This window comes from Tenrec ecaudatus, chromosome X (genome assembly GCF_050624435.1).
Source record: "Tenrec ecaudatus isolate mTenEca1 chromosome X, mTenEca1.hap1, whole genome shotgun sequence".
In the NCBI taxonomy this organism is placed as follows: domain Eukaryota; kingdom Metazoa; phylum Chordata; class Mammalia; order Afrosoricida; family Tenrecidae; genus Tenrec; species Tenrec ecaudatus.
Genome location: NC_134548.1, coordinates 14,714,971 through 14,733,929, shown reverse-complemented (window position 1 = coordinate 14,733,929; position 18,959 = coordinate 14,714,971). Strand labels below are relative to the sequence as shown.

At 36.9% G+C, this 18,959-nt stretch overlaps 1 protein-coding gene across 2 annotated transcripts in view; it reads left to right on the top strand.

Annotated features, from left to right (window-relative positions):
- SCML2 (Scm polycomb group protein like 2) overlaps positions 1 to 14,404 on the top strand; it is an 86,809-nt gene extending 72,405 nt beyond the window's left edge. For both annotated transcript variants that reach the window (XM_075538995.1, XM_075538994.1), the window contains exons 9-15: positions 279 to 402; positions 2,826 to 3,029; positions 3,684 to 3,860; positions 7,413 to 7,523; positions 8,085 to 8,273; positions 11,684 to 11,829; positions 12,754 to 14,404. In XM_075538995.1, coding sequence (XP_075395110.1) covers positions 279 to 402; positions 2,826 to 3,029; positions 3,684 to 3,860; positions 7,413 to 7,523; positions 8,085 to 8,273; positions 11,684 to 11,829; positions 12,754 to 12,885 — 1,083 coding nt within the window. In that variant the 3' untranslated portion in view covers positions 12,886 to 14,404. The remainder of the gene's footprint in view (positions 1 to 278; positions 403 to 2,825; positions 3,030 to 3,683; positions 3,861 to 7,412; positions 7,524 to 8,084; positions 8,274 to 11,683; positions 11,830 to 12,753) is intronic.
- Positions 14,405 to 18,959: the final 4,555 nt, after the last annotated feature.

The following is an 18,959-nucleotide window of genomic DNA, read 5'->3' as shown; positions in this document are numbered from 1 at the left end:
AAGATTTGCACAATTAACTATTTTGCTTGAGGTCTGATCCCCTTGAAGCAGGGAGTAGGGCTGAAAGCCCTCTGCTTTTTTTCCTCTGACCTAGCTAGATCACCTGGGCCCCTGCAGAGTGCCCTTTGGTAAGTACTCTGTAATACATGACAAGGAGACTGTTAACTCTGAGGGCTGCTAACAACTTAAAATTTTATGCAAGTAATTTTCTGACTTCTTTATCTAGGAATTTTTAGAAGGATAATGTATCCTCTCCCCCCCCCCCCCACTTTATACAGGAAAACAATGTTTCAAGTTTGTGTTCGACATCTGAAACTGATGTAAATTTTGATGCCAGTAACTTTAGCCTTCCATATGATAAGGACACCATTCCTGGGACCTCTAAAACAGTGATGTCTACAGGTAATTTCATACATTTTTAAAGATTGTAAAATTGCTGATACACACACACACATAAATGAGGGCTTAAATAACTTCAAATATCCTTTAGGAAGATTTGCTCAAAGAGCACTTGTGTCTAACAAAAAGTATGAAATCACAACCTTGATGGCAGTACCTAAAAATTTGAGCTTTAATTCATGTTAATATTAAATACTGAGACAAATTTGGTAAATCATCTGTTTGTTCTACTGGTTCCCAAGTTAATATTTCCGAACCATGATTCCTCCACCCATGGGAGTGAAATTTTTGCTCCTCTTGAAATGAGAGGGTGGCGGGATAGTGAATTGTGGTTAAACATAATGACTGGTCAAATCCCCTGGTCAGATTACAGGCTCCTGGTATCACTGTGAATGATGCTGAGTAAGCCACCTAAACTCTGTGCTCCACATCTATAAATAGCATGTTGTGATTATAAAATGTCATAATGAGCATTAACTGAAATGAGTATATAATAATGCTCAATTAATGTTAGCTATTATAACTTTGAGGTTAATTACTCTGTCCTTTATTTTAGTTGCCATCAACTAATTTTCTGATTTTATATGTATATGTACATATATATGTATATGTATGTGTACTGAAAATTTTGGCACTAGACTATGCCCCTTTGTGTCATGTCTTGTAATTTTCTTTGGGATTTCAATGTCCTATATAAAATCCATTAAATGTCATAACCTTTGAATTCCTCCCTCTTAAACACTAGCTTATATCAAACATCACCAAGAGTCAAGTACTTTCACTATTTCCATACCATAAGCTTTGATACCAAGAACTTATAGCCACCAGAAATTCTTATCCTTCCAACATTTTATTTGCATATTATAATCTCACATCTTTCTAGTTTTCTCATGTTTTCAAATCTATGAAACCTAACATTTTACCTTATACCTGAATTTGTAGTTAATTTTTAAAAAAAAACTATTCTAAATTAGGTGAACGGTTTATTAACAGTTTTAAGATTTTATAAATTTATATTTTATATTATAGTAATACTGAAATGATTGTTCAAATACACATCACTTGAAAAGTCAGTACCCAGTACCCACAAAGCATTTTGTCTACTTTAGTAAGAGCTATAGAATTTTACATAATTTTCAAATCTATACTTGTTTTCCCTTATCTCATTTCACAATTACTTTCATCTTTTTGTATTGCATGTATGGGCTGCTTTTAAAGTTTCTACAAACTCTTAATGCTTTACAAATTATCCTTTTTTGACAGTTCTTTGTATATCAGTAGGCATAATAACTTGAAATTGTTCTCTATGTGAAAAGTATGAAACAACACAAACTCAGACAAATCCCTTTTATTTGTCACTCTGCATATTTTCCACTTTTAAACCATGCTTTATTGCTTCCTTTCCTAGATCCTTGTCCCCTTTAAGCTCTTTCCCCGTATGTTTGTTCCAAACTTTTCTTTCCTGCCTGAAAAAGAAAGTAGAATCTGCTCTGAAGTAAAACTTACTTAAAATGACTACTTAAAATTTACTTAAAATGACTACTGTAACAGCTTATTTTGTCAGTATATGAGTATTATTTCTGATATTTAATCCATTAGGGTACAGTAGCTTAATAAAGTAAAATGCAAGAGAGATAAAACATTCAAGTCCTTGTTTAGATTCCCTTAGGTTCAGTAGAATTTTCTTCATGCTGTCAACAGTACTGGTTGCTTGTTGAATGTCTTCTAATAATGTACCCACATGTTACATTATATGTTGATTTGCTTTTCTCAATGGAAAAAAAATATTGAAACGTGACATATGATGATAGCTGAATGGCTTCAATATCATAAATTTTCATTATTAAGGAAAAGTTTTTTCTTCAGTAAACCTCAGCATGTGTAGAAGGAACATTTTCCCTTAAAATTAATTAAATTAATTTCTATGTCCTTAGCACATATTGTGACATATACCTTAAATTATTTTGTTAATTTAGAAAACGTAATTAAGGAATAGCATTGGAAGTTTAAAATAAATTCACTCCAAAAGTAAGTGTATTACATATTAGTTTTGAAAGAAAATCCTCACACTATGTGTACAATTTAAAGATTAAAATATTCATCATTTATTTTCCATTTTATATAATATGGGAATACATGCAAAATTGGAATGTGATACTGTAAAACTTGAAGTTTTAGGTATAATATATTTTGGAATTTTTAAAGAAAATTGAATTAGTATTTTGATTATTTGTATGTTTAATATCTTTACTGAAATGTAAAACATTTTTACATACATATTTTAAGAGGCAGAAATGATCATTGATAGTAATTATGATTTAGGTGTTCTTTCAGGGAATTGGCTAGTGTGACATAGTAATTGATTATGTAGTGTTTTCACAAAGTTCATTTAAACCTATCTTTTTGTTATACATGTTTTCCCCAAGTCTGTGTCTATGTCAATAAACATGGAAATCCTGGCCCTCACCTGGATCAGAAAAAAATCCAGCAACTGCCAGATCACTTTGGCCCTGGCCCCGTGAATATTGTGCTCCGGCGCACCGTGCAGGCGTGTGTAGATTGCGCCATTCAAACCAAGACTGTTTTTGGGTTCCTTAAGCCGGATCATCGTGGAGGAGAAGTGATAACTGGTACACTCATCTAATCTTCTATTAAACTTCTTATCCATAATTGATTTTAGGTATTGAAAGGGCAAGATCCCTTTAATATATAATATGACTATAATGTTTATAATGTTAGCATCTTAGATATGTAGAATTTTAACACACATCTGGAAAGTTTCATTTTACTTTCAAAATAAACAATGTCATAATAGTACTGTAAATTGAAGCAAAAGGTATTGATTTTTCCTCCTACATACTGCATTGAGATCATTATAAGCCACAATGTTGATTGATAATATATTATTTTTATACACAATAGACTGATTTATAAGAACCTATAAAACTGACTCAAGAAGTCATTAAAACTTAGGGTAGAGCTGACTTCCATGATTGTGTGATCAGACATAACATTTATATGTATGGAATCAGAATAAAAGGAAGTGTTACTCTAGATCAGTAAGTTTCTGATGTTTTCTTCAAGGGTATTTTAAAATGAGAACACATTTACCAACACAGACTATATTGTGTTTGAGAGGTTCTATAATTTAGGATTATTCCTTTATGAATTGCCAAAACCACAAATTAAGACTTTTTTTTACTATTTTCAACTTGATGGGTTTTTTGTTAGTGTTGTATACCTCACCTTTCTGAGTTGTTTCATGTCTTTCCCCCCCCCAATAGCCTGGTTTGATGGGGAAATTCATTCTGTCCAGCTCCCTCCAGTAAACAGTGCATCATTTGTTCTTCGCTTTCTTGAGACCTTCTGCCAGAGCCTGCAGTGTGATAACCTTTTGAGTAGCCAGCCTTTTAGCTCTTACAGGGGCAATACTCTTATCCCCGAGGAGAATGATAATCCAGGTGAGAGAAGATAAATTTATACTGTGCGTTTGTTTTAAATTAGATTTTATAACTCGAGGATCTTGTTTAATTTGGAGTTCTTCCTTATGTCCTCCCCTCCATAAACAGTTTAGTCACAATGAACTAATTAGAAATTTATAATACATCGTAGTTAATGTTCATTCAGAATGGAAAGTAATTTTTAATTGTATTCATAATTAATCAAAATCAATAAATTATGTTTGATTTCTTTGTGATTCAATCAGTTTTATTTTTATTAGATTGGAATATGGATTCAAAGTTACTGACCTTTATAATCCTATAACAGTAGAGATTTTTGTTGCAGAGAAAAAAGTGATAAACTTAAAGTCAATATTTGAGCTATCATCTAATCTCTTCCACAAGACTGATAGCTGAATAAGAGTGTGTAGGGTAGTCCTGCAGAACCAAAGTCTGCTTTCTTACTTGTGGTCTTTGAAACAAGAAAAGTTTTGCATTATGGGGTTTGCTTATTTTTTATGTTTGTTTGTTTTTTCCAAAAGTTTTTTGAGACTGGTTTATCCAACTTCCATATGATTCATGAAGGTCTATTAATCGTGGTATGATTGTATTTGGTCTTTGAAAAGTAGCTAATGTTCTCAGTGTCTAAAGGGGAAAGATCAGGCTTGTAGGGCAACTGTGGTAAGGTTTCCCAATGCAATTCCCATATAGTACACGATCATTACTCCTTTTTCTCTAGACTTCCCTGTTACCTTTACCTTCCCCATAAACTCTGTCTCTTCTACTTTACCTGTAATCTTGTATCCATTCCCTTGCCACTATGCTTCAGGATTTTATTAGCCTCTTCTCTAGTTTAGTATAACAGTCTTCTACCTCTTTGCAGGTAGTTTTTGTACCTTGCGGGAGAAAGAGGAGTAGAAGCATCCCGTACATTTGCAAGGCTGTCATCTTTACAGAAGCATACTAGCACACGTTTTCCCCAGGGAGTAGATGGTGGATTCAATTTTCAGTTTTCAGCTAAGCACTTAGCCACCATACTGCCGGATTCTTAATAAATAGGCAGTGGGGGATAGAGAGCATACAGCTAGAGTATGTCATAATATAATCTCCTGAAAGAGCATGAAGTCTAAGATCCCTAAATCTTAATCTGAGTTCTTCCATTAACTAGCTGTTTGCCCAGGGACAGAAGCCCTGGTGGCATGGTCGTTACCTATTGGGATGCTAACCACAAGGTCAGTTCAAACCACCAACCACTTCACCTGAGAAAGATGGGCTTTCTATTGCTGTAAAGAGTTACAAACTCAGAAACTTATGGGTGTAGTACTACCCTGTCCTATATGGTCGCTATGAGTCATAATTGACTCAATTGTAGTGAGTTTTTGTTTTTGTGTGCCCATGCATAAAAGTACTAAACTTCTATGAGTCAGTCCATCAGGACACTGCCCCTGCTCATTATTTGATATTAGAAAGGACCATGTGCTGTGAGAATTTCACTGGGAAGCCTTACCCCCGTTACCTTATAGTCCTAAACTTTCCTCTTTAGACATTTTGTTCTTCAAACTCAACATGAAAAAGGAACACAATTTGAGTGCCCCAGAGGTCCCAAACTGTTCTTTTGACATGGCATATGGTATACATTGAAGAATATAGGATTCATTAGTGAAGGGCTAGATCAGGAGTGGGGTAGGTCTAGCCCTCAGGCTGTATACAGCCGGCAAAATTCATCAGTACCAGGTGACATTACATGTTTCACCAAAGAGAAGTGGTTACTGCCATCAAGTTGACCCTAACTCATAGTGACCAGATAGGACAGGGTAGAACTGTCCCCATGGGTTTCTGAGATTAACTCTTCGGGGAAATACAAAGCTTCATCTTTCTTCCTTGGAGCAACTGGTGGTTACAAGCCCAACACATAAATACTTTGCTACCAGAGCTCTTACCATCAAATTAGGGGTGACTTAATTAAATGTTTGGCCAGTATGTCTCATGAATGATGTTCCATATAGCCATATGGTCCATGGCATAAAATATGTCCCCCACCCTTGAGCTAGATATTTAGAAACACCACTTTCAGAAGTGTATAAAGTTAGATGGGAGGAGGGTATGTTGAGAAACACAAGAACCTCACATTATGATATTATTTATGCTTGGTATAACTTAGTCAAAAGTCTTCCTATACTAAGGTACATCACAAAGTAAAGCTACAAAATCATAGATCCCTTTATTAAACAATAATATTAAAACGTGAGGTGGTTCTTGTGTCAGTCGGGTTAACTAGAGAAATCCAGAGACACTTATATGTAATAGAGATCTGTATATCAAAGAGTTTATTAAGAAAACATCCCAGCCCAGTCCAGATCAAGTCTTACTTTGGCTTACTATGTATCTTAGAGGAAATAGTTTTGCATCAATTCTTTAAGTGCATATTTTATATCAGCCCCAAATAGTAGATAATACATTGTCTTTGTAAGCTTTTCATAATGAAAACAAAGAAGATAAAACTTTCCAGTCTTGCTAAGATTCTGAGATATACTGCTAAAGAAAGTTATACTTTAGTAATAGAAGTCTGTATCATTAAATATATTATGAAATCACCAGTTGATTTTTCCCCATTAGAATGTAAATAATTTTTAATTTTAGAAATATTTCTTATGCACTAAAATATATTTTGCTGGTTGCTTTTGTAGTTGCTGGCTAAAAACCAAATTCAAGTGGTTGGTTATAGCTCTCTGAATTGATGGTAGGATATGTCAGTCCATAACTGGATTGCTAAAGGTTACTCATCAGATGACTCTGAGCAGTCTGTCTGTTCCCCAGCCACACTTTTGAACCAGATAAAACTTGACTTTGGTGCTTTGTCATTGCAGTCTTTCTTCCTTGAGGCCTAGTCAACCTTGATTTAATATTCTCTACTTGTTCTAGCTAGAGGTTGAACCAGTATATTGGCTGATAGCTTGAGGTATCTACTTCTAGGATCATGCCTTTAAAAATCATTTTTTCTAGAGAAATACATTTGTTTGAATTATAAGTAAGGAATAGAGTTATTTTTAACAATACACGTAGGCCAGTATTGTCTACAGAATGGGGTCTTCATTGTACCATACTGTCTTCTCTTGCTCGTGGAGCAATTTTTCCGTGCCTTTTTAGACATAATAAATTCTCACTTCCTCTTAATGTATTTACAGAAATCTAATGACCCTACAATGACAAAGCCTAGACATACTTCTTCTCAAAGTGATTCTAACTCTTGTATGTGATATTTTTGAAATACTTAATAGGATGAAATAAAGATGTGCTATTTGCAAAAAAGATACTGAGCATTGTTGCACACTTTGAAGAAAATGCTTCTGAATTGTACATGTAGCAAATGTTTAGGTGCATGTTTTGTTATATGTGTTTCCATCCTAACAATTTTTTTTCTTTAACTTTTGAAAAAGACATATATGAACAGTCAAATAATTGGCAGATTGTTGAAGTTATATTAGATAAATGGTTTAGAGAATCTTTATGCTGATGACATAAAAATGCTCACATATGTTAGTTTTAACAGACACCTTTATTTTTTGAAAATAGAAAAAGAAGACTTATTGGGAAAGAAATGCATCAAACGAACTCAGCCAAATCTACTTTTTGATTTTCCTATATCTCCTAAATTACCCAAAACAAGCATGCTTTTCTTTAAAGGTAAATAACAGTCTCGTGACCCAGTCCTTCCTATGGTCTTGGGATGGTGGTGGTTGGGGTAGGAAGGTATATTTCCCCAAACCCTTTTGACAGTTTGGGCACTGTGGCGGTTTTGTTGCACACACCATTCACTTCCAAACTACATAGCTGCCCTTTCTCTTTAGGAAAATAATTATAACATTTCAACCATCTTTTCTATGCTAAATACTTAACAGAAAGGAATAGATAAACCTAACATTTTTAGCAAATGGAAATGTAATTAAGTCGATGTTAGAAATCTACTGTGATCATGTTATAACAAATCCTTGTAAAGAATTGAATTCCTAAGACTGAATGTTTTAGTCAGGTATTCACAGCTTTGGTGGCAAGATTAGCAAAGGATAAAGTTGCCAAGAGAAATAAAGATGAGATCATAGAATCATTTTGGACTTCAGGATGGTGATTCATTATAATGTCAGTTACTTGAACCATCCTAGGCAGTAAGTGTATTGTTTTAAACTTTTAATAGTGCTTAACCTGTAAGTCTATTGACCATAACCGTCCTTGTCTTTTTCTCCATAGAACGGTTGATGACTCCAGAAGGAAATGGCAAACCCAAAGATTTGTTTCCTGATTTCTTTAAGAAATCATTAGATGCACCATTCAGTATTAATCCTGTCAAAAGTCCTACCAGAAATCCTGTAGACACTCCGATCTCAAACATCCCGAGTTTCCCTTTCTCTGTACCAACTGCTTCAAATTCATCAATAGGTGGGCATATTTTTTGTTTTTTTGCTGGAAGTGGTCACTATAAATTGAACAGGGTGCAGCCAATACAAAGTAAACCTGGAGGTATATTCAGAAATACTACTGTTCAAGCATTGTTTTATATTTTCCCTTGAGCCAAAATTGGAGAGGCTGATCTCCCTTTCACATTGTCAGGGCCAAGGGATTATAGCATCCACAAATTTCTCTGCAGATCTGGAGAACAGACTAAGTCTCTGTAGAGACGACTCAGATCAGTGGTAACTTACCCTTTAGTTGTGTATCGTATGGGTTCAAAAACTCCTGTAACTATTAAGAGCCAGAAAGATACCTCTTCTCCTTTTTGATGTGCCCTCTGGATTGTTTCTTTTGAGACCTTTACTGACCCCCAGCTTGTATGTGTGTAGCTCTCTGATCCCAGCTCTGACATCCTGTTGCTGCAGCCACTACTTCCTCACCCTTCCCATCCTAAAGTCAGACCCTCATACTCACCAGGAAGATGTGGCCTGTATAGTCAGGCCAGCGTCTTGTTCACATGGCAGGCACTGTTTTGGTCTTCCTTTTATGTAAATGGCTACCAGCTCTTGCTCTTTTTAAGGATTCAAGTATGAGGAAGTGGGTGTGACAGTGTTTTATCCGTTCTCTCTAGGCATGGAGGCAAAGTTAAAAGAGTAGAGTAAAGGATGTGAAAACCAAGTGACTCCTTTGCCTTTCTGCATGGGTATTACCTATGGGTACTCACACCCTCCATACACTGTGACACAATATTGTCATCCTCCCCTGCTCCTAATGGATATTGTCTCTGTTTTAGAGTGCCATTGTCTGCAGAGATTCAGAGTACAGGGGAGTATATGCTGAATTTCAAATATTTTCATTAAATAGACGCTGTTGCAGTGAAGCCGCCTCAATAAAAGGTTCTACAAGGTTACCATTAATGATGAAGCTATCATTCAAAATCTTTGCCTAATAGTACTTTGCCAAAGTTGCTTGTATTGGAACTCGAAAAGATTAGCTTCTTGTCTTCCTAGGAGTAAAAAGGCTAATGGTAATATTTATTAGCATCATCTTATAATATCTACTGGACATATACATATAACATAAAACCACACATTATATACCTTCATATGTGTGTGTATATATATATATACACATATATATATGTATGTGTATATATATATATATATATATATATATATATATATATATATATATATATAACCATTAAGTCAGTTTTTTGAGATGTAGGGTACTGGTAAGCATTTTTGGTGAGAATTCTGAGAAGTCACTTGGTGTAGGTCCCTTAGCCAGGAAGTGGCTGGGCCAGTATTTGAAGCAAGGCAATCTGGTTATAGAACCATATGCACTTCACAACTGTGCTACTTGCATCTCAGAGGATAGGTAAGTATTGGAAACTAGCTAAACGTGTCAGTAGTAGTAGTCTGCAAGATACTGTAACTAAAAGCCAAGTTGACCCCTGATAAAGCACTGAAACTCATATACCTCCTCCATACAATTTCATGCCCTGCTTTCAAATTGAAATGACAAAAATAGCCTTTATTGTAAGAAAGAAATATAATACATGGTGTTGGCAGGTAAAATCATCTTTGTTTATTTCACAAATATTTAATATCCTAGTGAAAATGCTAGTCAGGAAAAAAACACATGACTGGACTTCAGTTAATTCTCTCACATATTAGATTTGCTTCCTTTATTTATGAGTAACAGTAGTATCTTGTTGCAGCCTTCTCTGAAAGTTTTGAACTATAGGCCCAAGTAAATTTTTTTCCTTTATCAACTAAAAACAGACAAAGTGTAAGTTAATTTAGAGGTGTTGCCAATAACTTTTGAATGTTAAAAATAAGTGTGTGATGACTTAAAATGGATGAAATTTGTGCCTAGATTGTCAGAATGCCATAGGTATGGCATGACATGGTCAACACCAGCACTGTCCTTACTTGGGTTGATACAGCCCATGTAGATGGGTAGATGAGACTAAGAATTTTATCTCTTGACAGATAGAGGGCAGTTTATTTTAGAGGAAAAACCATATCACATCAACCTTATAATGATGTTGAAAAAATAATAAAAATCAGAACTACACATAAAAATTAATCATTGTGAGTTTTAAACCATATTTTTAAAAATCTTTCTCTACCCTTTCCCTGGGTAGATACTCAAAAGACTTCCAAAATGACCAGAGATCAGGTGATTAAGAAGAAAGAGTAAGCTGTTGGCTAATTCTCTCACACACAAAAAGGATCAAATATGTATCGACAGTTCCTGGTTAGAGAAGTACCCTAGATGATTATAAGAATCGCTTTATTTATCATAGAGGAACATCAAGGGAATCAAGTACTCCAATTGAATAAGTGAATATTTGACAGATTTCAGTAGAATTTTATGAACAGCACAGCTACAATTTCTTAAGGTTTGAACATATATAAATTGTTTACCTGAGTGATTTTTAACATGATTTTGTTCACTAAACTTTCAACCAAATATATATATTACTGTGTATTTAAACTTTGAAATAGGGAGTAAATGTACTTCAAATCAAAAACCAAATTCACTGACATCAACTCAATTCTGACTCAGGCAGAACTGGGTAAAACTTCCCTTGTGAGTTTCCAAGACACTAACTATTTACTGGAGTGGAAAGCCTGTCTTTCCCCCACTGAGCATCTGGTGGTTTTTAACTACTGACTTTGTAACCATTGCACCACCAGGGCTCCTATTTTGGACTTTAGCTAAGCAGAAAATAATCACGTTTTCTTCAATTTTTCAATAAACATGTTAGGCCATGAGAGATGGGACTATTAAGAGTAAAATGATATAAAAACATCTGTGTTCAATACATGGTAGATAGTTGGTAAAGGAACTAATTTGATTCTTAAAGATAATAGGGATTGTTGAAAGTCATTGATTAAAATGAAAATGCATTTAAGCAATCATAAAACCATAAATTTAGGGGCTATCTAGTATATACATTTAACAAGTCAAGTACACCTAACCTATGTGGCAAAGAAAGAAGAGACCTTGACTGTGGAAATTAATTGAAATGCTTAAAGAGTAAGAGTAGTTGGTTTGATTAAATTAACCTAATTTAACCCAAGCAAAAAAACTCACTAGATTTGCAGTGAGAAGTTCTGTGGATTGCACAGTGTTTTATGATGTTTGAACCTTTAAGGTAATTTCTGAATCTGCTTTGTTAGGGGAAGGTCAGATAGAAGCTATTAGATCTTCAGGTCACCTTTGTTTTTGCTTCCACCTGATTTTCCACTTCGTTTTTTGTGTCTCATTGGATAAAAGTTCCAGAAATGAGACCATTACTCTCGATCTCATCATTCATTCCGAGTACTGTACTGATCAGGTTAACTATGACTTGTCTTTCTCTCCCCCACCCCTTCTCTTGGAAGGTATGCGTTACACATTTGGACCTGATCCAATGAGGCAAACCTTCTTTAAAGACCCTTCTAGCTGGTCTGTGGAGGAAGTAATACAGTTTATGAGAGAAACAGATCCTAAGACAACAGCTCTCCTGGAAGATCTCTTCAGAGAACATGTAATGTATCTTTTTTGTCAGGGTTTCAGGGTTTTCCTACTGTAATGCCTTTAATTGACCTATGTGGACCCTTTAGTTTGTACTGATGATTATAGTTGGTGGGAAAACCCTAACTGCCCTTTCCCTACATGTAAAAGGTTATTTCACCCAGGTGATGTAGTCTTTGCCTCTCTCAGGGTTGTCAGGAGCCCCTTTGTACTGACAGCTACACATCTCCTGCTCCTACCTCCCTAGTCAGTGTGTGATAAACAGAAGGGAGCAACTACAAGCTGTACTTGCCTGCCCTCATGCTACCCATTGAATCCAGTCACTAATTGTATTTGGCTCAGTTCTGTTAACCTTCTATTGAGGGTTTGTGATCTTCTGTTACCTGGCCAGGCCTAATTCCTTAGTTATACTTGGTTACAAAGTATAAAGGTGTCTGACAAAGATCGTAATATAAGGATTTCGGGTCTTTTCAAACAGTGATACATGATGAATGAAGTGCAGTTTCAATTAAAACCCAAACATGTGAAAATCAAAATAAGTAATTTCAGAAAGATGCTTTCTAGCTATCAAGTAATATTCCAGTGTTTTCTAATGAATTAAATGAGTGACCCAGTATCCGATATACCCCTTTCAGTAATTAGTTTTAGCATCTGATTAGCTTTTAACATAAAGCGCATTGACAGTTTGCCTTGATGTCAGCAAAGTCACATTTCCTCTTGAGAAAGGTAACATCAGAAACCCATCTCCCCTTCAAAGTTGTTGACTCTTTTTCAAGTTTCTCACTGTTTTAGTTTTAATTCTTTATATGAAACAGTTGAGTATTCACAGAATATACATCATGAATGTACAGCCCTTCTAATTTGCTTTACATGTTATGACATATAAAAGAACCTATGATTACATTTTTGATAATCCTTATAATTTTCTGATCTCTAGGAAATTGATGGGAAGGCTCTGCTACTACTCAAGAGTGACATGGTGATGAAATACTTGGGCCTCAAGCTTGGGCCTGCATTAAAGTTGTGCCACTACATTGAAAAGCTTAAAGACGGGAAAAAATATCGTTGAAAAAAGGTTTATGTAACTTCAGATTTGACATACTTTCTCAGGTGTACTGGTAATTTTTTACATTTAAAAATATGTCTTACAGCAATTTTTATTTTGCTGAACGATCCTTTTTTGCAGGCATACGTTACAGTCCAATATTCCTTTAAAAATATTTTACTTTTGGATTAACATTTAAGTTCTCAGTTTTGTGAATATATTTAATGGCAAATTTTACAAATTATACTTCATTTTAGGAAATAAGAGGAAAAACCTTTGCTTTTGGTTAATTTTATATCTAGAACCAAAACAGCTAAATTCCAAAAGGAAAATATCAGGGGCTAAAGCTTGTAAAGATTCAATCAATCCATGAGAATTTTTTCATTAGAAGACAGTTTTGAGGTGCAACTATAGCACATCTATCAAATATTTTATATGTATGGATTTTTAAAATAATGTTTTACCAATTTCCAGAAAGGGAATAGCCATATAAATGATTTCCCTTTCTGTTACTTCTCAGTATATTTGTTTATATTTAAAGAAAAAAATAAGCTTATAAGCTTTTGTGAAGTGTTCTTAACAGTTTGTTTTATAAATTATAGAATAGATAAGATGATCATTTTATGCAGGAACTATTTATACTGCAAGTTTAATGGCATCTGATTATATTTTTAATAGAATGCTTCTTAGTTTAAAACTTCATATTTTGGCTAAGCGTCCACACTTAACTACTCATTCATTATGCACATCTATCTCTATAAAAATACATACTTATGTTCAGTTTCTTAAGAGATATATATTTTAATGTGTTTATTTCTCATATGGTACTATACCATATTTATATTTTATTCTATACCTGTAGGTAGACATACAAGTAAATCTTTTCTTTTTGAATTGAAAATGGCACTTTGCACTGCCACATAGGTAATGATAAACTATGTGTATAGTTAGGTTTTTGTAAGAGATATGTGCATCGTGTACTATCACGAGTACCTCTCAGTTGACTCTTCAGGGGATAAGAAGCAATCAGTAGATTGGTTTCCATACAGGGAAGTTCTCTGTCCTATGCAATATTTTTGTTAATTTGTTTAGTTCTGAGCCATTTTGATGTAAACGTTTGGAAGCCAAATTCATCCAAACTTGTCATTTTGGACTTGTTTTCAAAGTTAAAACGTGTAAGGGGAAATGATGCTATATGTTTGTTAGAAGTTTCTACAACTTTGGGTGGTAATACCGATAAGCAATGAGAATCTGTGCTAATAGTATTAGCCATTTGTTGTAATTGCCAATAAAATGTATACCAGCGGGAAGAATTCTTTTTCTTTTTAGAAAAGTCAAATATGCTTTATATATGAATGCAACTATTTACTAGGTATATTGTGGTTCCATTTACTAGGTATATGTGGTTCCATCCATGTTGCTTTTTACATTTTAAAGGACAAGATTCTAACTTAAACATTATCTGTTTTAAAATTCTTTGTATGAAGATGTTATGCCCAGCTAAACATTCCTCAGGTGTTTCTATAAAGTGTTTTGCAGTTTTCAAATTTTGAATTACAATAAAGTTAAATAAATATAAAAAGCCTTGGGTTTTTTTTTTTACTTTTACCACATTACATTAATGTATGAATATGTTACAATGGAAAAAGACTGACTCTCTAGTGAGATTGTGGCTTTATGTGTGTGGTCTTAATAATTTGACCTCATCCTACTAGGAGCCAAAGGGTTGATGTCTTGTAGGGAACTCAAAAGAGACCCCACGGAAACAGTATAAAAGTAATAAATCCATGAGCTTTATCTGTGTCTAAAGCTTGTGTTGCTTGCAGTGTTTCATATAATTGAGCATGCTGGAAAATGCCGGTTGTTCTGGGCTACTGAGCTGATACTCAACTCATGGTGACCTCATGGGACGATTCAGAATGGCCTCCATAGGGTTTTCGAGGGTACCGTCTTAATAGGAAGAACTAGATCCTTTACTTGTGGTGTCCCTAGGTGAGTGTGAACCACCAACTTTAGGTTAGCAGCCATATGCTTAACCATCACACACACCCAGATTCCTTAGAAAAGTGCCTGTGATCTCTAGATCTTTTATCCCACTACTTTACCATTAGGGGCCAGAAGCCACATTTTTTATAAGTGTTGTTATTGCTCTGCCTTCATATTTCCTAGGTTACCAGGTGGAAGTTAAGGGTCACAGTTGAATAGACTTATTAGCATCCCTTTCCATAACCTCCACCCCCCCTGCCACCCCTACCTACTGCTATAGGACTTGGAGCCAAAAAACTGCTATTTCTCAGCTGCTGGTCTTACATCTTATTGGAAGCAATGGAGTCTCACCAAGCTAAGGGAGGTGGGGGATGGGGTAGGGTTGGGGAGGATGCTGCCCAGCCTGCTGGAATCACAGGTGTTAAGGTGCCCTCTGAACCTTGAGTGGTTTGGTAGTTTTTTCTGGTTTGTGAGATTCTAGTCCGGAGATTATCATACCATGTTAACCTTCCTGTTAATCTTCAGGCTTTGCAAAAATGGTATTGCCTCTGTATGCCCTTCCAACCCAGAGTTTTCAATGGGTCTTCTCACAATAGAGGATATCCAAATGGGCAACAAGCATATGAAAAGATAGGGACTGTCATTCGCCATTAACAAAACACCCAAACTTGCTGCCAATGAATCAATTATGACTCCTAGCAATCATGAGCAGGGTCAAACTGCCTGTTGGTTTCCTAGGCTGTAACTATGGAAACAAGTGACCTCTTAAATTATGCTCAGCAAAGTCAGCCAATCACAAAAGGACAAGAACAACATGGGTCCCCTGTGGTAAGCATAATCAGAGTAGCTGTAGAAGAAAATCCACTTACCTGAAAATAAATGGGTTGAGGTATAGGCAGTAGGGTGGAGGTCAGACCAAACCCAAGGAGGTACATGTTAATCTAACACAAAGGGAAGAGGAAAGGAGAAGGGTGCAAAAAGTGAGATGATGGCATGGGGACACGCACTAATCGACCCAGGAGGAGAGTATTGGTTATCAGAATTGGAGGTGTCCATACAGACCACCATGGTGCACCAAACTCCAAGGGCAACATAACTGGAGGAATGTATGAAAAAATTGAGCTACAGGGTTGGCCCCAACCAGAGCCAAACTGACCCCTAGAAGTATTTGAGACAGAGAACACTAAACCTACAGGTTGGGGAGAGGGCCACCATGCCATGCCCCCAAGACAGAAAAAGAAGGGATGGTAGGTAGAGAACCCATATTGACACACTAAACCTGGAGGACAATGTTCCTACATGGCGCTGCTAAGGAACAGAGAGGACTACAACAGCTCATAACTTGTCACCTTACTGGAGCATATTGTGACAAGAGGATAATACTGCAGACATGGTGGGGAGGTAGTGTGGTCTTAATCCCCCCCCCCACAGCAGGGCAAACCAAGAAAGGAGCATAACATCAGCAACAGGAGCAAAGTAATGCCAAAGAGCCCCTAAATAGACTAAAGGCTAGGAGGGGCAGCTCCGGAATTGCCCCAGGACCAGTGGGGAGAGAGTCATAAAAGTCAGTGGACAGGCCTGGAATTATGTATCTTTTTTTGGGTCTGTGTCATTGTTGCTTTGTTATAAAGACAGGCATGGGAAGCAAGCTTGAGAAGAAACCAATGGGACAAATGATCACAGGCTTGGAGAAGGTGACAGGGAAGGGTGCAGTGAGCAAACCGCCATAGATAGGAACAACTAGGATTAAAAGGATGTAGAGAAGAACCTGGGGGTATTGGAGCAACAGCAATCTAGCTGCAAGGAAGTACTTAGAGGCCAGAGGTAGGGAGAACGTGATGGTGAGGTAGGAGGAAGGTAAAGGGAAACAGGAATGACTTAGGAAGCAAAGCTATGGATAGAGGTATAAGCATAGGTGTGTACACATGTAAATACATTAATCCATAAAAATAGAGGTATTGGCCTGTGTACATATGGCAATACACTGAGGTAGTGGATGAACTTCAGGCCTCTGCTCATATTCTCCTTCAACACAAGAACACTTTTGTTCTAACAAACACATTCTGTGATGCTCACCCTCCCAACACAATCACAGAAGACAAAATGGGTGCATAGGATTATGTGAAGAAAGCGGATGATGCCTGGCTATTAAAAGATACAGCTTCTGAGGTCTTGAACGCTTGAAGTTAAACTAACAGCCATCCAGCAGAGAAGCAACAAGCCCACATGGAAGAAGCACATCGGTGCAATCATGAAGTATCAGGACTGGGTAATAGGCATCAGAAGACCCATAACAAACAAAAACATCATTGAGAAGTAGGGGGGTCGGAGCAGAAACCCAAAGCCCTTCTGCAGACAACGAGACATCCCCTCACAGAGGGGTCACAGGGAAAGGATGAGTCAGCCAGGGTGAAGTAAAGTACCAATGAAACCTAATATTCCTCTGGGTCCTTGAGATTTCCTCAGCCCCCACTATCATAACCCCAGTGCTTCTCATGTCGGATTAGGCCATAGCATGCACACAGGTATGAGATCAGAGCTAGAGAGGACCATATGGCCAGCTCCACTATGAAACACGACATCTCTCACTGACCCATAGCCCTATGGGGGACAACACTGGAGATAGTGTGGGAATTGTGCCCAGTCTGACCCCACAATACGGAGGCAGAACACTGAAGGCGTGCAACAAACCAGCAAGGGGAGCACAGCAACAAAGTCCAGAGGGAATACCAAAAATAGACTCTGGGGTCAGAGCATGGCACTCCATCACTCAACTGGATAACACTCCTAAACATCAACAGACTTTGAACTATTTACAGGTTTTTCTGGGGTTTTTTATCATTGGTTTTCTGATGTTTTATTTTCTTTTGTTGCTTTGTTTTGCTTTCTCTTGTACATATTCTCTCTGCAGGTCTATCTAGATAAGATAGGCAGGATAAACAATCTGGAGGAAAAAACAATGGTGCTGACGCCTTCCAGGGGACATGGGAGAGGGGGAGGTGGGGGAAAGGAAGTGGGAGTTAACAAACCCAGGGACAAGAGAATAACAAGTGATCCAAAATCGGTGGCATGGAGGGTGTAGGAGGCCTGGTAGGACTTGATTAAGGGCACTCTAACCAAGCTATTATCTAATTTTTTCCTAAATCATTTTATTGGGGGCTCATACACCTCTTTATCACAATCCATACATCCATGCATTGTGTCGAGCACATTTGTACATTTGTTGCCCTCATCATTCCCAAAACATTTGCTTTCTACTTAAGCCCTTGGTATCAACTCCTCATTTATTCTCCTCCATCCCCACTTCCTCATGAACCCTTGATAATTTATAAATTATTATTTTTTCATGTCTTACACTGTCCGACGAGTCCCTTCGCCCACTTTTCAGTTGTCCGTCCCCCAGGGAGAAGGTTATATGTAGATCCTTGTAATTGGTTCCCCCTTTCTACCCCACCTTCCCTCCACCCTCCTAGTATTGCCACTCTCACCACTGGTCCTGAAGGGATCATCTGTCCTCGATTCCCTGTGTTTCCAGTTCCTATCTGTCCCATTGTACATCCTGTTGTCTAGCTAGATTTGTAAGGTAGAATTGGGATCATGATAGTGGGGGGGCATTAAAGAACTAGAGGAAAGTTGTATGTTTCATCGTTGCTACACTTCCCCCTGACTGGCTCATCTCCTCCCTGCGACCCTTCTGTAAATGTCTAGTTGCCTACAGATAGGCTTTGGTTCCCCAATCTTCACTACCCCTCATTCACAATGATATGATTTTTTGTTCTTTGATGCCCGATACCTAATCCTATCGACACCTCATGATCACACAGACTGGTGTGTTTCTTCCATGTGGGTTTTGTTGCTTCTGTGTTAGGTAGCTGCTTGTTTATCTTAAGATGCTATATCTTTTGATAGTGGGGCTCCATCAGCTTTCTTCACCACATATGCTTATGGACCCACTTTGTTTCAGTGATCATGTCGGGAAGGTGAGAATCATGGAATGCCAGTTCAGTAGAACAAAGTGTTCTTGTATTGAGGGAGTACTTGAGTGGAGGCCCAATGTCCTTCTGCTACCTTAATACTAAACCTATAAATATATGCACATAGATCTATTTCCC